Source organism: Patiria miniata, unplaced genomic scaffold, assembly GCF_015706575.1.
Source record: "Patiria miniata isolate m_02_andy unplaced genomic scaffold, ASM1570657v1 HiC_scaffold_19, whole genome shotgun sequence".
Classification (NCBI taxonomy): Eukaryota; Metazoa; Echinodermata; class Asteroidea; order Valvatida; family Asterinidae; genus Patiria; species Patiria miniata.
The window spans coordinates 5,176,110-5,194,515 of NW_024037057.1; the positions used below are offsets into that span (position 1 = coordinate 5,176,110).

General features: G+C 39.8%; 1 protein-coding gene across 3 annotated transcripts in view; it reads right to left on the reverse strand.

The window, feature by feature from the left end:
- Positions 1–5,254, reverse strand: part of LOC119725359 (transforming growth factor-beta receptor-associated protein 1-like) — a 49,630-nt gene extending 44,376 nt beyond the window's left edge. Inside the window, exons 1-4 of one of the 3 annotated variants that reach the window (XM_038196758.1) lie at positions 5,086–5,254; positions 3,660–3,712; positions 1,866–1,959; positions 453–551 (exon numbers count right to left, since the gene is read on the reverse strand). In XM_038196758.1, coding sequence (XP_038052686.1) covers positions 453–551; positions 1,866–1,959; positions 3,660–3,712; positions 5,086–5,160 — 321 coding nt within the window. In that variant the 5' untranslated portion in view covers positions 5,161–5,254. Of the gene's footprint in view, positions 1–62; positions 128–452; positions 552–1,865; positions 1,960–3,659; positions 3,713–5,085 lie in introns of those variants that run through there. The other 2 variants (XM_038196759.1, XM_038196760.1) reach the window with 2 other exon arrangements.
- Between the last annotated feature and the right edge of the window lie 13,152 nt (positions 5,255–18,406).

The window sequence follows — 18,406 nt, forward strand, 5'->3', positions numbered from 1 at the left end:
ACTTCCAACCAACTTTGTATCTCCCTCAAAACATGTTGGTTTGTTTGTTTGTGGTTTATTACCTCCAGGTTGAACATATTGAGTAACTTCAGGACATTGTCACACAGCACCAAGATTCTCGTCAGCGCAGAGGTGTTTTTTTTTTTTGGAGGGGGTGGGGGAGGAGGTAACTTCGTTAAGTTTCAAATGATTTACTTCCGACCAATTCTGTATCTCCCTCAAAACTTGTTGGTTTTGTTTGTTTGTTTGTGGTTTATTACCTCCAGGTTGAACATATTGAGCAGCATCAGGACATTGTCACACAGCACCAAGATTCTCGTCAGCGCAGAGGTTTTTTTTTTTTTGGAGGGGGCGGGGGAGGAGGTAACTTTGTTTAGTTTCTAGTGATTTACTTCCAACCAATTTTGTATCTCCCTCAAAACATGTTGGTTTGTTTGTTTGTGGTTTATTACCTCCAGGTTGAACATATTGAGTAACGTCAGGACATTGTCACACAGCACCAAGATTCTCGTCAGCGCAGAGGCCGCCTTCAGTTGCTGTATGGGCTTTTTCTGCAAGGAAACAATGAACACAATTAAACCTCACCCAAACCTCAGACGCAACTACATGTCACTTGGTGGTCAGTCAGTCAGTCCGTCAAATGGTCTGTCTGTCCGTCCCGAAAATTGACCAAAAGTATGGTGTTCCATGTGTGCCATTGGCGTCGCATTTTTCACCAAGAGCTTATTGTGCACTCGCACTTGTTTCTGTTTGGTATAAGGAGAATCCAACTACTTTCCTATTTACGTTATACCCATAGAGCTATATTAAATTACTAGAGCGCTAACTCGTCATTCTGCACGCGGAGACCCTTTGAAGCCGTCCTGGGCGCAGACATTTTGAATTAATGTGCGCGTTTGTAGAACATAATGAAATTAGATGGATTGAATTTTGAAAGTGTACTCTACATGCAACGCGCAAGTAGAAGATACGCAAACAACTTAAGCGCGTCATGACGGTTAAACAAAACCGTGCAGCAAAAAGCATCTGCAGCGAATACGCGCACACGTTGCGCTGTTTGCGTAGAGCAAAATGACACGCTCATTTGCTGATCGTGCGTTTCAGTGTTGGGCGTATCGGCTTTGATGACGCACCGGTATGGAATACAAAATGCAGATATGCAAAAAATAGCCGTAAAAAATGTCTAGGTCTCCATAGGTTTGTGCACAAACATGGATGCGCCCAGCAGGCATTACTTTGTACACGAAGTTAGCGCTCTAGTAATTTAATATAGCTCTATGGATATACCACAAAATCCGGTTTGCAGGACATCGACTTGAACAAATGGTAATAAGGTTATTGTTTATTAAAATACTGCGGTAAAATGTGACTTTAACCCTAACTCCCTAGGCCTTTTTGCTAGGATGTGTGCCTCAATCCTGCTAAATCCTCCAATTGGCCTCATGGGAAACACAGCATTTAGCCTCAATCCTGCAAATTCCTCCATTATTTCTTGAATATGGTCCGTGGAGGGGTGACCACTGCCTGAATCCTGCAAAATCCTGCGGCAGTGACTGTCAGTATGTTGAGGCTTGGCCAGTGACATCCTGGAGCAGTGCGGAGGATTTCAAGCATAATCCAGGCCTATATTTATGCATGGCTGAGCAAAAACAACACAACGTCCAGCCCAAGACCTTGACAAAGTGCATCCTACGAAATCAGTAACGCACTTTCGCCATTTAAACTCAATCCTCCAAATTCCTCCACTTTGGCAAGGATTTTGAAGGATTCAGGGTGGTAAGGGTTAAAAAAAAGAAATTTACAAAAAAATTGCAATTGATGATGTTAATTTATATGAGTTTCTATAAAAATTATAATGTTCTCACCACGGCAAGGTACTTGTGCGACTGCTTCTCGCTGGTGTACGTGATCTTCCCATTGGCTAGTGTCTTCTCCTCAATCAAGAAATGGATTACAAAGCTAAAAATATGAAATTGACACAGGAAAGGTTTTTAAAAAAAAAGGACATTGTTTTCATGAAAACAGACGGGGAGAGACGGGCAGAAGGGATGCAATCCCTGATTATTTACAAGTATTGGCCACTTAAAGGTACAAGTCCATCATTTGTAATTTGTGCATTTTGTTCGTTTGGAGCAACAAACGTGCTCAAAATCTAAAGAAGGGTGCTGAACAACTAAACTGATGAAGTTTCAGCTTTCACCCGTATCCCCTGCCCTGCAAACAGGGCGCTGGTAAGGGCTGACGAGCTTCACAGAATCTTGTGAAGGAAGTACAGATTGACCTTCGCATGCAGCTAGCGCGCGCTACGCATGATGGGCACCGGAAGCTAGTTTGTGTGACGCGTTCTACGTCACAGGTCACGCAAATCTATCGAACAAGAGCTCAAATGACGTCAGCCCTGACCAGAGATTCTGTTTGCAGGGCGGGGGGTACGAGCGAAGATTCAGCTCAGCTTCAGCCGTATATTCTACAAAAAACAGGATCTAAATTTCAAATCCGTCAAAAGTTGCTGAATCGTGTTTTGAATTGGGCCTGAATTCAGCATCTGAGACACGTTCTCACTGAGCCGATTGCAGCTACGCGATGTCGTGCACCGATCCGACAAATTATAGCAACCGCGAGCCAAGTGCGTCGTGCCAATGCTTGCGTGCACTTCGCTGAATACAAAAAACGAACTACTAACGGACATTTCCAACGGTGCATCTTTAGACGCATCATTGGAAAGGCCTTCTTTCTTTGATTTCTTCAAAATGACAGCTTGCCAGAAAGAACAATTTCACAGGGTGTTTAGTCCCCTTATTATCTTTCAACCAAGTATGTTTTTCAACAATAATTACGTCAGTTACTTTTTGGATAGCTGCAAATGATGGACTGTAGCTTTAAGGTCAAACAAAAAAAATACACATTTTTCTGTCCCCCGGACGTTTTTTTTTTTTTAAACTTGTTGTCCAGAGGACAAATAAACTCGCAGGTGATCGGGCCTTCTCTATTGCTGCTCCCCGATTGTGGAATAGTCTACCCATCCCTATCAGAAACTCCGATACTGTGCCAACCTTCAAGAAGGCTCTCATAACCCATTTTTTCCCCACACCATAGCTGGTCGTACGCCCTTGTTGTTTTTCTGTTGTTCTTTCTGTAGTTCTTCTTTCTTTGTTTCAGCGCCTTGTATCCTTTGGCAATTTGGCGCTCTATAAATCCAGTTATTATTATTATTAACTAGCATTTTCGGGAGGAAACAAAAAGGTCCTCCTTTCCTTTTTTCGAAAAAGGAGCTATATTTCTTTTCTTTTTGACTTAAAAAGACAATTGGAATCACGCCCCTGCCTTAAATTCAAGTACACAAATTAATACTCATTTAAATGAACCCTAACTCCCTAGAATGCTTTACTAGGAACCATACCCATCCTGGCAAATTCCAACACATATGGGGAACTGCACACACATATTTCTGACTTTGATTCTGGAGGTGTGCCAACCCAATGTAAAAGACTGTCAGTTTAGGGGTACTGTACTGTACCCATCCTGATAGATTCCAACAAAACATGCCCTTGGAGTTTGTTGGGTTGAGTTCGGCTCGGTTTAATATCCATTGAAAACTTAATTCTCTGCTCGTTGCAACGAAACAAAAAGAGACCTCTCAAAATGGCCGCAATGCTTACCAGTCGCTGGTGCCTATGTACAGGTTTTTTCCGCAGCATTCGATGCACTCAATCTGTGAAGTGAAAATGCGGATGGCATTGACAAACGTAGGAAACTCAGATGTTTTTACTGGTATCTGACCCTAAGTTACTCAGCAAACAACATACCAAACAAGAGCACTCTATTTTGCTTATTTTCTCAAACACTATGAGCAGATCTTCAAACCAAGGCCAGGGATGCTAAGGCCAACTAAAAATAAAAACAAAAGGCAGGATGCTAAACATGTTTTGGCACAATTGCAGAATACCCCGCCACTCGATCTATCCACCTCGTAGCTGGCTACGATGTCACGGTTGGTTGACCTCAATAAAACATCCTCAGCGCTACTTGTACTATGCGTCATGCTCCATTGCACTCCCACTAAGTAACCGCGTAGCCGCCAACAGGGTGGTTGGTTTGGACTTGAAAAAGGCAGCACTGTCTGATTAGCCTATAAAGAGGTAGACCCGTGAACGTGGCTTGTAAACTACGCCATGCTGTTGTGTATTTTCGAACCTGGCGAACGTGTCCCTCTGACTCCCTCCGTTACACACACTGGATGTTATTTTGCCCATGTAATAAGTACTCACATATGAAGCTGTCTTGAATTCTATTTGTACGTCAAAACTTGCATTTGACGAAAATTGAGGAAAATTCTGGCCCCGGTTCATGAAGTCCGTCCGCTACTGCTAGCTGCCATTTTCTCCCAACTGACGCATGCGCATTGCGTTTTATTTTCGTATGATTCGACGGCTGTTTACTGTCGCAGCTAAAACAGACATCGTTTTAGACAAGTTTCAAGTCCTTTCCTCTCTCACCGCACTGCACGCGGTCGCACGTGCGCCCGCGTGTTTGTGCGCACACGTACTGTACACGAGATGAGCAGAGCAGCCAATCGTCTGCAGGTTTTTTTTTTCGGGGTTGCGACAAGAAACAGCCGTCAATCTGTCCAAGCGTCTCGGACGCGTCCGGGGTTATTTGTCAGGGTCAGGTTAAAATCTAATTTCTACACGTTCGTATGGGTCTTTACTGATGGGCAAATTTCGTCGAAATTACACAGCCTAAACAATCGGACGGGCAAATTTAGATTTCTAGGCGAGTACTCAACACCCATACGGAATTATGTATGTCGGATCGATTTCACCAGGTTCGAAATGACACAAGAACGTGGCGTTGTATACAACGCCACGTTCACGGGTCTAATAAAGAGGGTGAGTATGCTTGTAAAGCAAAAAAAACCTACAAACTAGGCCTAAATGTGAAAATCAAAATTTGGCAAAGTGCGACACGTTTTTGCACATGTGGATGTGTGACCTTTTTTTACGGAGGCTGTCCAGTATTTTTATGGGGCTAGTAAAGTAGTATTATGGGACTAGGGCCAGCAGTAGGCCTAATCATTTCACTCACTGAAGTTCTTGCTTTCTCGCCCAGCAGTTTGAGCCTCTCAATGGCCGGGACCAGCTCAAACGCCTTGACACTCATCTCATCTACGTCCTAGGTGGCTTTACGTGTGAAATAAATACATGAAAAGATCGATAATTTGATGAAAATTTTAGTAACAAAATCAGGTAAGTTACACGGTAGCGCCAGTATCACAACTCCAGCAGTACCACTTATGATAATTTATGCTTACGTCACCACAAGTCAGGTACGTCACGTTACAGGACTTTTGGCGATCAGTGGCGGAGCTCCGGAGAGCGGGTTTCGCACCGAATGATCGGTCAACTTTCGGAATGTAACTTGTGTTTGAGCAGAGCCTTCCCATCCCAAACTAACTAGTGCAAACAATTACAATAGCATTCGGTTGTACCACGGAGGTAGAATTATTTGTACTTGAGCTAACTGATCTGGAATTTGTCAAGGTTCAAGCGTGCCCATTATTTGTCACGAAAACGAATTGTGCTCGGCGGATACTACTATTTTACACAGTGTCGGCATTTTAGTCGATTACAAAAAAATGCGCTTAAAAATAATACGAATAGATAAGGGGAACCTTCGTTTTTGAAATGACCAATTAGATTGACCGGCTTGGGCAGATGATTCTTCCATGATTTATTATTACATTTAGCATTCAAAAGGTAGGTAGGAATACTTTATCGTGAATGCTTGCATTAATTGTTATTTAGTTTGTTTATTTTTACTCTTTTCGTTTTGACAACCATACAACTTACCATATTTACAAAAACCTTGTTAATATTTTAATAAAAGCTATGAATAAAGAATTTATTTTGAATTAATGGATTTGAATCTGTAATATCAAAATCTTATTTCTGTCGTTGAAAAAAGATGTCCCCTTACGAAAAATCTCCGCGGTTTTGAATTACTTCCGGGTTGGTAGCTGCACTCTTTCACAGAGCATTATACTTACGCTTCACTGAACTTCAAGATGCACTGTCTGTGCTCTCTTCGATCACTCCAACAAATTTGTTTTTATTCACTTTTGAATGAGACATCGAACGAAAAAAAAAATCAACCCACGTTTATTGACAATTGTTGCTTTCCAAGCGTCAAATTATGTTCGGCCCATACAATACTTTAGTTCTTGCCATACATGTGCGATTGTGCGTAACTTAACAAACAATTCTCATTGTAAGAATCAAAATCTCATTGGTTGAGCAGTTGATTTTTTTGCGTGGGAATGATGCATATTAGGAAAGATGATGTAAATTGTGAAAAATGATGTAAGCAGGAGGTCGTGGGTTTGAGTCCCGCCGGAGTATTAAGCCGGCTGCGAATATTTTCCCCCGGTTCTCGAAAGCATCGAGCATACAGTGCTTGATACACCACGTCGGGAAATTAAGGCATCTTCCTAATTTTTTGAGAACATGTATATTATTTTGTCTTACAAAATTTCAAATTGTGTTTTGTGCTTTAACGGAAACAATATTGGGCCTGTTTTGTTGTTGCTTTTTTTTCGATTCGATTTGATTTAATTAATTCGAAACTTCCTACAATGATTATAAAGATAACCGGGCACAGTTCTCGACTTGCTCTGTGTTTTAACTATTGATCTCCATTACATTGATCTCCATTAGTAAGACTTACTAATGGAGATCAATGGTTTTAACCCATGAGCTATAAAACAAGTAATAGATACAGTACCACACCGATTGCGGAGGAGGAGGGGGTATCGAAGGTCGCGTGTACGGCAATTATGGCCGAGTCGTAACATTGTACATGTTACACCCGGTACAATTACGTACGGAACCCTTGGCATGTAAAAATGTACATGTACATGTATGCGTGACCGTGCTAGTGGGTCTAGAGATCAGTGGTCTACAAGGACATGCACACGACGATCACGCGCGGACCGACGATGTACATAATTCATAAGTTTGATGACGCTGTACTGTTTACGGCATAAATTATGATAAGTGGTACTGCTGGAGTTGTGATACTGGCGCTACCAAGTTACACCGGTTTCACATTGCCACATTACAGGGCGCCCTCATGTGCCTGACATACCCTAGATAGACTAGACGTAGACTTGTTCTAGTCACGTCAAGGTGTACTTTGTTTTAATTCCCCATAGCCACTTGTGCTAAATGCCCATATTTCAAAATTCTTTTAAAAATACTCAGAACTCTAACAGGTATTTAAACTGCACACAAAAATGATAATCGACATGTCATCTTTCAATTTCTTTTTATTTTTTGGTGGGTTGACCATTGGCTTTCCGAGAAATTCTCGCCCAAAGAAGACAACCCCTATTTTCCCCAAAGCGGAACGGTAGCAATTTCGAAAAACGATCCCTCCGCAACATGGCAAAATGGACCCACTTTCGAGCCCAACTGTATCCAAAATGCTCAGAATTGGAAGCCCCGAGTCCGGGCCAGAGGTTCATTGCCATATCCCTTCAATTCCCCAATGTTATGGCTCTCAGAGCTCTCTAGAATATTTTCAGTGAGGGTATAGCACTGTAACCTTCATTCATGAGCTCGGCGGATGGGTTTAGGCCTATCTACAGGTGTGCACCCCCATGTACCCCCATCTTCAAACTTTTAATCACTTAATAAACATTTGGTCATTCTCGGTTCCACCCCCCCTTCTTGGTTCTTGGTTCTTGGTTCTTGGTTTGTTCTCCTAAATACCATGTGGGGGTTTCAATATAGGGCCTTTCCCACCCCTCCTTAACTTTTTAATCATCTTAATCTGGTCCTTTTCGATCCAACCCCTAGCCTCACCTTTTCAAATTGTAATAATCCTTTTTTAAGGGAAAAGGAATCATTTAACTTTAGATATGAATGACAAATCTGGCCAAATAACATATCCCCCCCCCCCTCACGTCTTTATATAGAGATCAGTGCCCCCCCCCGGCCCTCTATGGCGTGTCAAACGTTGCAATATTCAATATTTTGCAATATATATGTTGGATGTTCATTATGTGTTTGTTATCTTTTACATTTATGTGCGATGTTCAATTAAGTGTGCGATGTTTTTCATTATTTGCGCGATGTTTAATATATTTGTGCGATGTTTTACAATATATGTGCGATGTTCAATATATGTGTGCGATGTTTTACATTTATATGCGATTTTCAATTATATGTGCGATGTTTTTGACGATATATGTGCGATGTTTTCAATATTATGTTCGAATTTTTTGAATTAAATGTGCTATGTTTTTCGATACAATCATGTGTGTTGTTTTACAATATATTTGCGATATTCTCAAATATGTGAGCAATGTTTTACACATATGTTTGACATTTCGAGCTATTTGTATTCGATGTTTAATTCATCGGTATGTTAGCATTCGATCTTTTGCAATATGCATTTGATGTTTCCCTTTTCATTCAATGTTTCGTTAAGAGTCAAAGGTTAACCTTGCATTTTTTTTTAGCAAAATAGGACACAATCAGATGATTCTGGAAAATTGCAGATTGTTTGGGCTTAACCTTGTATTTCTAGCAAAATTGGGCAAAAAGAAATGTTTATGAAAAATTTTAAATTGAAAGAGGTGTACCTTGTATATTTAGTGAAATTTGGCAAAATCAGATTTGTATGAAAAATCTAAAATGGTAAGGGCTTAACCTTGCTTTTTCAGCAAATTTTGGAGCATATTTTACTAAAATTGGGCAAAATCAGATGCTTCTAAAAAATCCAGATGTAAAGTTTCCACAAAAACAGCTGTTGAAAAAGAGCCCAATGTTGAACTTTACTGAGTCTGAGGTCTATCGAGGGAACGATCCTTATTTCAACTCCCGGAGATTCGCTGACAGTCTCTATTTTTCTTTTTAAGAAAGTCGAAATAGCTGAAGAGGGAGGTGAGAATCTATTGTGCCCAGATACAAAGAGTAGAAATCTACGCGTCTGCCTTTTGAAAATACACAATTGCGGTGTTCACTGTTGCGTAATGATCCGCCTAGCACACGACTGTTTTGCACATTAGGCTGTGTTATGCAGCTTCCTAACAAACCAAACACACTGGGCTCATTATATCGACTTGTTTTTACCCATTAAGGTAAAGCAAATGGACCCAGTAATCTTCCTGGCGCGTTTGCTCACCTATAGAGTCAACTTTTCTCAGTTTAAGGAAAATTCTAAGGTAACGAAATGGCCGAGTGGTTACGATTCGTCGTCCACGATTAGCGGGTCCCGGGTTCGAATCCCGCTGGTGTCTTTTTGGTTTTTAACGTATGAGTTCAATCATTTACTATAAGAGATTTAATTTCCCGTCGTAAAGTACCAACAGTACCTTAGCTTAATCGGTAAGCACTGCTGCTGGTACTGTCCGCGAGTTCCAGGTTGGCGCCTTCGTACAGGTTCAGGGCATGTGGTCCACTCGGAGGATCAGGGCTTAGGGGCCGCCCTGTTCCTCCCTTAGCTCTTTGCTTTTACATGGTGCCTGGCCCTCCGGGGTTATATGGATGGATAGGGAAGGAAGTGTGTATTGGTCGGGGACGCCGAGACCCCGGAAGAGAACTAAGGGACCGGCTGGGGCATTGTCATGGCTCAGACCGATCCCTGAAAGCTTGACTAGCACATAACTTTTTGATTTTTTTTTTAACCCTCTATCTTCAATACTTTGGTTTAGTTTGATATCTACAGCTGCTCGGCAGGTCTACGGGTAGTATCAAAATTGAAACAAAGGTGCATGTATGTCATAATTCATAATTGGCTATAATCAAAACGGAGTTTCGTTTGATCAATTTGACTATCACTATATTGCCAATTGACGTAAGAAACGCCATAAATTATACCGGGAAAAAATAAAGATGTACCGTACATTGTAATATAAATATTAATACATCTTTCAAATAACGTGTCTTTAATTGTGAGCATTCCAAACAATACAGTAATTCGAAATGGTATATGATGGCACGATCATTGCGTCTCTATTAAATTAAAAAAATATAATGTAGGCCCCTATGTGTGAAATATTCTTTGATTATGATCTTCCATACGAATGAGTTAATTCGCAAAATGTAGCAACAACAAAAGAGAAAGGAAAAAGAGAACATTCCTTTACCCTAAAAACTGGAAATATAATTTGTTTTAAAAAGTCAAATGGGACACTTCATTTATTGATTTAACAGTTTGCAAGGACTTAGCCTTACATTTTTTGCAAAATTGGGAAAAATCAGATGTTTCTTGAAAATTGCAGATTGTATGGGGTTAGATGTTTATGAAACATTTCAAATTGTAAGGGGTGAACCTTGCATATTTTAACGAAATTGGGCAAAATCAGATCTTTCTGGAAAATTTCAGATTGTAAGGGGATAACCTTGCTTTTTTAGTGAAATTTGGCAAAATAAGATGTGGACGAAAAAATTTTCTGATTGTTAACCTTGCTTTTTTTATGCGAAATTGGGCAAAATGAGATGTTTCTGAAAAATTTCAGATGTAAGGGGTTAACCTTGCTTTTCAAATTGTAAGGGGTTAACCTTGCATTTTTTAACAAAATAGGGCAAAATCAGGTGTTTATTAAAAAATTCAGATTGTAATGGGTTAACCTTGCATTTTTAGCAAAATTGGGCTAAATCAGATTTGTTTGAAAAATCAAAAATTGTAAGGGGTTTACCTTTGCCAATTTAGGGAAAAATCGGAAGTTTCTGGAAAATTGCAGATTGAAAGGGTTAACCTTGCATTTTGCTTAAAATTTGAGGTTAAGCCCTTACAATCTGCAATTTTTGAGAAACATCTGATTTTGCCCTAGTTCGGCAAGGTTAATCAATTACAATTTTTGATTTTTCATTTAAATTTGATTTTGCCCAATTTTGCTAAAAATGCAAGGTTAATAACCCCTTACAATCTGAACTTTTCCAGAAACCTATGATTTTGCCCTATTTTGCTAAAAAAATGCAAGCTTAACCCCTTACAATTTGAATTTTTTCATGAACAACTAATTTTTCCCAATCTTATTCAAAAAGCAAGGTTAACCCCTATACAATCTGCAATTTTCTAAAAACATTTGATTTTCCCCCATTTTCGCTTTAAAAAAAGCAAGGTTAATCCCTTACATCTGCTATTTTTCAGAAACATCTAATTTTGCACAATCCGATTTTTCCCAATTAAGCTTAAAATCAAAGTTAATCCCTTATAATCAGAATTTTTTTCATAAACATCTCAATTTGCCCAATTTTACTTAATAGCAAGGTTACTGCCTTACATCTGATATTTTTCAGAAGCATCTGATTTGCCAAATTTCGCTAAAATATGCAATGTTCACCCGTTACAAAATAAAATATTTCATAAACATCTAACCCCATACAATCTGCAATTTTCCAGAAATATCTGATTTTTCCCGATTTTGCTAAAAATGCAAGGTTAACGCCTTACAATATAAATTTTTCATAAACATCTTATTTTGCCCAATTTTACCAAAAAAGCAAGGTTAATCCGTTACATCTGGAATTTTTCAGAAACATCTGATTTTGCCCAATTTTAGTAAAATATGCACCAAATTTTGCTAAAAAAAGGTAAGCCCTTACAATCTGCAATTTTTGAGAAACATCTGATTTTGCCCTAGTTCGGCAAGGTTAATCAATTACAATTTTTGATTTTTCATTTAAATTTGATTTTGCCCAATTTTGCTAAAAATACAAGGTTAATAACCCCTTACAATCTGAACTTTTCCAGAAACCTATGATTTTGCCCTATTTTGCTAAAAAAATGCAAGCTTAACCCCTTACAATTTGAATTTTTTCATGAACAACTAATTTTTCCCAATCTTATTCAAAAAGCAAGGTTAACCCCTATACAATCTGCAATTTTCTAAAAACATTTGATTTTCCCCCATTTTCGCTTTAAAAAAAGCAAGGTTAATCCCTTACATCTGCTATTTTTCAGAAACATCTAATTTTGCACAATCCGATTTTTCCCAATTAAGCTTAAAATCAAAGTTAATCCCTTATAATCAGAATTTTTTTCATAAACATCTCAATTTGCCCAATTTTACTTAATAGCAAGGTTACTGCCTTACATCTGATATTTTTCAGAAGCATCTGATTTGCCAAATTTCGCTAAAATATGCAATGTTCACCCGTTACAAAATAAAATATTTCATAAACATCTAACCCCATACAATCTGCAATTTTCCAGAAATATCTGATTTTTCCCGATTTTGCTAAAAATGCAAGGTTAACGCCTTACAATATAAATTTTTCATAAACATCTTATTTTGCCCAATTTTACCAAAAAAGCAAGGTTAATCCGTTACATCTGGAATTTTTCAGAAACATCTGATTTTGCCCAATTTTAGTAAAATATGCACCAAATTTTGCTAAAAAAAGGTAAATCCCTTACAATTGTAGATTTTTCATACAAATCTGATTTTGACAATGTTTGCTAAATATACAAGGTTCACCAATTACAATCTGCAATTTTCCAGAAACATCTGATTGTGCCCTATTTTGCTAAAAAAGAAAATGCAAGGTTAACCCCTTACAATTTGATTTTTTTATAAACATCTAACTTTGCCAATTTTCACTAAAACAAACAAAGTTAATCCCTAACATCTGAAATTTTCCAGAAACATCTGATTTTGCCCTAATTTGCTAAAAAATGCAAGGTTAACCCCTAAAAATTTGAAATTTTCATACACATCAAATTTTGCCAAATTTTACTTAAAAAGCAAGGTTAGGCCAAAAAAAAAAAAAATAAGCAGGTCTCTGGTCAGCGCGCGCGTCGATTTTAATCATGCGCGTCGATCTTTTTTTTCCCAAAATGTTCAGCGGTAGCTCCAACAGCGCCCTCTATTTCCGCACCTGCTCATTTTTTTTTTTACCAAAGAGCACCAAGGAATGGGAAATTGCACCAAGGCAAATGATCGGAAGCACCAAGGCAAATTATGGAGGACACCAATGTACATAAGGACACCAAAAAGCAAAATAGCACCCACCTTGTCTGTACAATCCAAGCTTGAAGATTAATGCCTTAACTACTATTTCTTTTAGAAACATCTGATTTTGCCCAATTTTAGTAAAATATGCACCAAATTTTGTTTAAAAAGCAAGGTTTACCCCTTACAATTTTTAAATTTTCATACAAATCTGATTTTGCCCTATTTTGCTAAAGATACAAGGTTAAGCCATTACAATCTGCAATTTCCCAGAAACATCTGATGGTGCCCTATTTTCCAAAAAAGAGAGTATAACCCCTTAGAGCTTGAATCTTTACATAAACGTCTACTTTTGCCCAAATTGGGTAAAATATGCAAGGTTCACCCCTTAAAATTTGAATTTTTTCATATACATTTCTTTTTGCCTAATTTTGCTAAAAATGTGAGGTTAAGCCCTTACAATTTCCAATTTTTGAGAAACATCTGATTTTGCCCTAGATCGGCAAGGTTAATCCATTACAATTTTTTTATTTTTCATTTAAATTTGATTTTGCTCGATTTTCGATTTACGATTTTTCCCAATTAAGCTGAAAATTCAAGGTTAATCCCTTACAATCAGAAAAAAATTTCATAAACATCTCAATTTGCCCAATTTTACTAAAAAGCAAGGTTACTGCCTTACATCTGAAATTTTTCAGAAACATCTAACCCCATACAATCTGCAATTTTCCAGAAACATCTGATTTTTTCCCGATTTTGCTAAAAATGCAAGGTTAAGGCCTTAAAATTTAAATTTTTCGTAAACATCTAATTTTGCCCAATTTTACAAAAAAAGCAAGGTTAATCCGTTACATCTGGAATTTTTCAGAAACATCTGATTTTGCCCAATTTGGCAAGGTTAATCCATTACAATTTTTGATTTTTGATTTAAATTTGATTTGGTCCAATTTTGCTAAAAATGCAAGGTTAACCCCTTACAATCTGAAATTTGCCATAAACACCTGATTTAGCCTAATTTTGCTAAAAATGCAAGGTTCATCCCTTACAATTCGAGATTTTTCATAAAAATCTGATATTGCCCAGTTTTGCTAAAAATTCCAAGTTAACCCAATACAATTCTGCAATTTTCCAGAAACATCTGATTTTTCCCATTTTCGTTTAAAAAAATGCAAGGTTAACCCCTTACAATCTGAAATTTGCCATAAACACCTGATTTTGCCCTATTCGCTAAAAACTCAATGGTTAATCCCTTACAATTTTAAATTTTTCATAAACATTAAACATTTTCCCGATTTTGCTAAAAATGCAAGGTGAACCACCTACAATTTGAAATTTTTCATAAACATCTAATTTTGCCAATTTTCACTAAAAAAAATGAGGTTAATTCCTTACATCGGATTTTTTTTTCAGAAACATCTGATTTTGCCCAATTTTGCTAAAAATGTAAGGTTAACCCCTTTCAATATGCAATTTTCTAGAAACTTCTGATTTTGCCCTAATTTGGCAAAGGTTAATCCCTTACAATTTTTGATTTTTCATATAAATCTGATTTAGCCCTTTTTCCCAAGATGCAAGGTTAACCCCTTACAATCTGCAATTTTTTCATAAACACCTGATTTTGCCCTAATTCAAATGCATGTGAGGCACTTACAATTTGAAATTTTTCATAAAAATCTCATTTTGCCAAATTTTGCTAAAAATTGATTTTATCTCTGAAAGATAAAATGCTTTATACTTGGTGCACTTTAAGTTTTTATGTCGTTTTTGAGTTGCGCAACAAACAACGTTCAGCCTTTGTCTCGAGTTGGTTGCGAAATCTGAAGATGTTCCGTTGACCAATTGCGCAAGAAACCGAAGGAAACAAATTCCTTACCAAATATGGTCTTGTTTTGCTGATATGCAGATTGTGAGGTTTAGATTGACCAATGAAGATTCATGATATCTTACCCTGACCAATCAGATGAAAGGTCTGTCCAATGGCCTAGGTATTTAGCCAAGACCACGAGGCTTGGCGGCCATCATTGCGTTGCAGCTTTTCAGCAAGAAACTTGACCAAAACTTCTATTTTTCGTCATTCTGTTCCTCGTCTTCACGTTTCATCTCGATTTTCCAAGATATTGAGAAATCGCTCACTTGTCAGCTCCTGTTGGACGGACGAAAGGACGACAGAACACCGACGTATTCCATCGTTGACGCTGTAGACATGCCTTACAAAAAGAAGACAGCAGTTCGACCAGCCGGAGAAGATGCTGATGGAGCGCCTCAGCCAAAGAGATCGCGCCAACCTGTTACACACCGATCGGAGCCACCAGCTCGTCGTGGACCGGAGCCACCAGCTCGCCGTGGACGAGGCCGTGGACGAGGGCGACCCCGAACGCACCCCAACCCGGCCCCAGAGGAGATTCATGCGGATGAGCCGGCAATCCTGGATGTGCATCCTCCCCGAGTTCAACTACAAGATGAACTGCCTCATGCCAATATGAACAATGACTCTGTGCCAAGGCCTAGTGTGATCACTTCTAGTAGTCCTGGGGGTGGTGAGTATGGTATTCAATGTACTTCTTACACTAAGCAGACTATTCCATTTAGTGGAGTTCATGTAGAGGATGACCGCCCTGTCCCATTGTTTCAAATCAGTAAGTGTGCATCGTTGGGTTTTCATGTGGCCCAGAGTACAAAGGACAAGATTTGGTCCGGGCAATATGTAGATTTGGCGCCACTGTTTAACGATACCGCACATGCGGTATTTTCACGATCTGAGCCTTCCAATTTAACCTTTGCAATGGAAGGAGACAACCTGGTACTCAAAAAACCTGGCCCATCCCGAAAGCGGATCGAGTCTTTCCTGGTATGGCAATCCGCCTTTCATACGTTTATGACAATTTATTTAGAGAAACACACCCATAGATTTGCACAACTGCTAAAATACTGTGAAATCGTTCGCATGGCGTCCACCCAGTTCACAGGGTTCGGGTGGCGTACATATGACGAGCAGTTTCGTTTAAAGATGGAAATTGAACCGTCTCGTTCATGGGGAGAAATAGACATGGAACTCTGGGTGACGGTTGCCGCGGTTCCGGTGACTAACGTATCTGTCAGTCGTGCTGTTAACAGCCAAATGGGGCCAACGACCTCTAAGAACATAAGGCCTGGGCACTGCTTTGCTTTCAATAGTTATCACGGTTGTGCATTTCCTGGTTGTAAATATGCTCATACCTGTAGCAAGTGCCTGCGCCCTAGCCACGGAGCATCACGTTGCTCAGTGGGTTCGCCCCGCAATGTGTTCACGCAGCGTACGCAGTCACAACCCGGTCCCCGTCAGCCCAGAGCTCCATTCACCAATTCCATCAAGGGCGGACATTACAATAAACCATTTTCTACTGCCACTTCCTCAGGCCATACTGCACCACCCCCTTCCATAACTCAACTTCCTTCAAAAGGGAATTCTTTTCGTGGTCCCAACGCCAATTAATCAGACCGTTTTAGATCAATGGCTCACACATTACCCGCTCACAGATGACGGTCATATTTTGAGTAATGGCTTTAAACATGGGTTTTCATTAGGGTATGACGGTCCACGTAGGCCGCGTGATTCCAAATGTTTAGCTTCAGCATCGGAACGCCCCTTGGTCGTTAAAGAAAAACTTCAGAAAGAGATCAGTTTAGGCAGGATAGCGGGCCCCTATAACAATCGGCCATTTTCTAATCTACAGTGTTCCCCCATAGGATTGGTTCCCAAGAGTACGCCTAACACTTTTCGACTAATTCATCACCTTTCGTACCCCGCCGGTGACTCCATCAATGAGTTTATCGACAGGGAACGATGTGCAGTTCACTATGCCTCATTCGATGAGGCCGTTGATTTGATCATGAACGTGGGGGAATCGGCTTGGTTAGCTAAAGCCGATATTAAGTCTGCATTTCGTTTGTTGCCGGTTTCACCTACCGATTATGAATTGCTTGGGTTTTCCTTTGAAAGTCAATTTTACTTCGATAAATGTATGCCAATGGGATGTGCCATTTCCTGCTCGCTTTTTGAGAAGTTTAGTTCATTTCTGGAATTTCAAGTTAAGCACATGGGTCACACATCTTTAGTCACGCACTATCTTGATGACTTTTTGTTTGTGGGCAACTCATCTGCCTCATGTTCACGATTACTAGATGTTTTCCAATCGATGTGTGCCCAGCTAAATGTCCCCTTAGCCCATGAGAAAACCGAAGGACCGGTACAAACTATTAAGTATCTGGGTTTAGAATTAGATACTGTTCATGCCCTAGTTAAAGTACCTCAGGAGAAAGTTTGTGCAACTTGTAATCAAATTCATGCATTTTTGAGTAAGACAAAGGCCACGCTTGTGTCACTGCAGTCGCTATTAGGCTCACTCAATTTCTTGTGCAGGGCGATCGCCCCAGGGCGGGCTTTTTTGCGACGATTAACCAACCTCACTAAAGGCTTGAACCGGCCCCACTACAAAGTTCGTATTTCTCAGGGAGCGCGACTTGATTTACTCATGTGGTTAGAATTCTTAGGGTGTTTTAATGGCGTATCAGCATTTTCTGGACGGCAATGGGAGGATAACGAAACACTTGCTTTGTACACTGACGCGGCCGCTAGCATAGGTTTTGGTGCATATTTTGATGGGAAATGGATGCAAGGTCAGTGGTCCTCTGATATATTAACCCACCCGCCATCCATTGCATTCCTCGAACTCTTTCCCATAGTGGTCGCTATCCTTGGTTGGGCGTCTAGTTTTCGGAACCGCAAACTGCGGTTTAACACTGACAATATGGCCGTTGTCCATATTATTAACAAGCAATCATCTCCCTGCCCACGGATTATGCATCTGGTGCGTCTACTTGTTCTAGAATGCCTGAAGTATAATATTGTTTTCAAAGCCGTGCATGTGCCCGGGGTACACAATGAAATTGCTGACTCTCTATCCCGTTTCCAGATGTCCCGTTTCCGCGAACTGGCCCCACAAGCAGACCCGATCCCAACTCCGTTACCTCATCTTCCTGCGGTCTGGTAGAGAATGAAATGCGCCGGCTGTTAGACGCTTCATTAGCACCAGGTACTCATAAAACATATGAAACGGGTTGGGCTTCATTTTGTCGGTTTCGTCAACAGCGACTATCAGGGGTAAACCCGGCGAATACATATGAGATCCGGCAGTTTATAGCCTGGCTATCATTGCAATCTATTTCCCCATCTACCATTGCTACCTACGTATCGGCAGTTGGATACAAACACAGGTTACAAGGTTGGCCTGACCCAACTAAAGATTATTTAGTTTCCAAACTACTTGAGGGTTGCCGCCGCGCACGCCCCTCACGAGATTCTCGCCTGCCCATTTCTATACCCATGCTAACTCAGATCGTGCAGTCTCTTCCCCATGTTTGTTCATCTCTGTATGAGTCCCAAATGTTTTCAGCCGCAATTTTAAG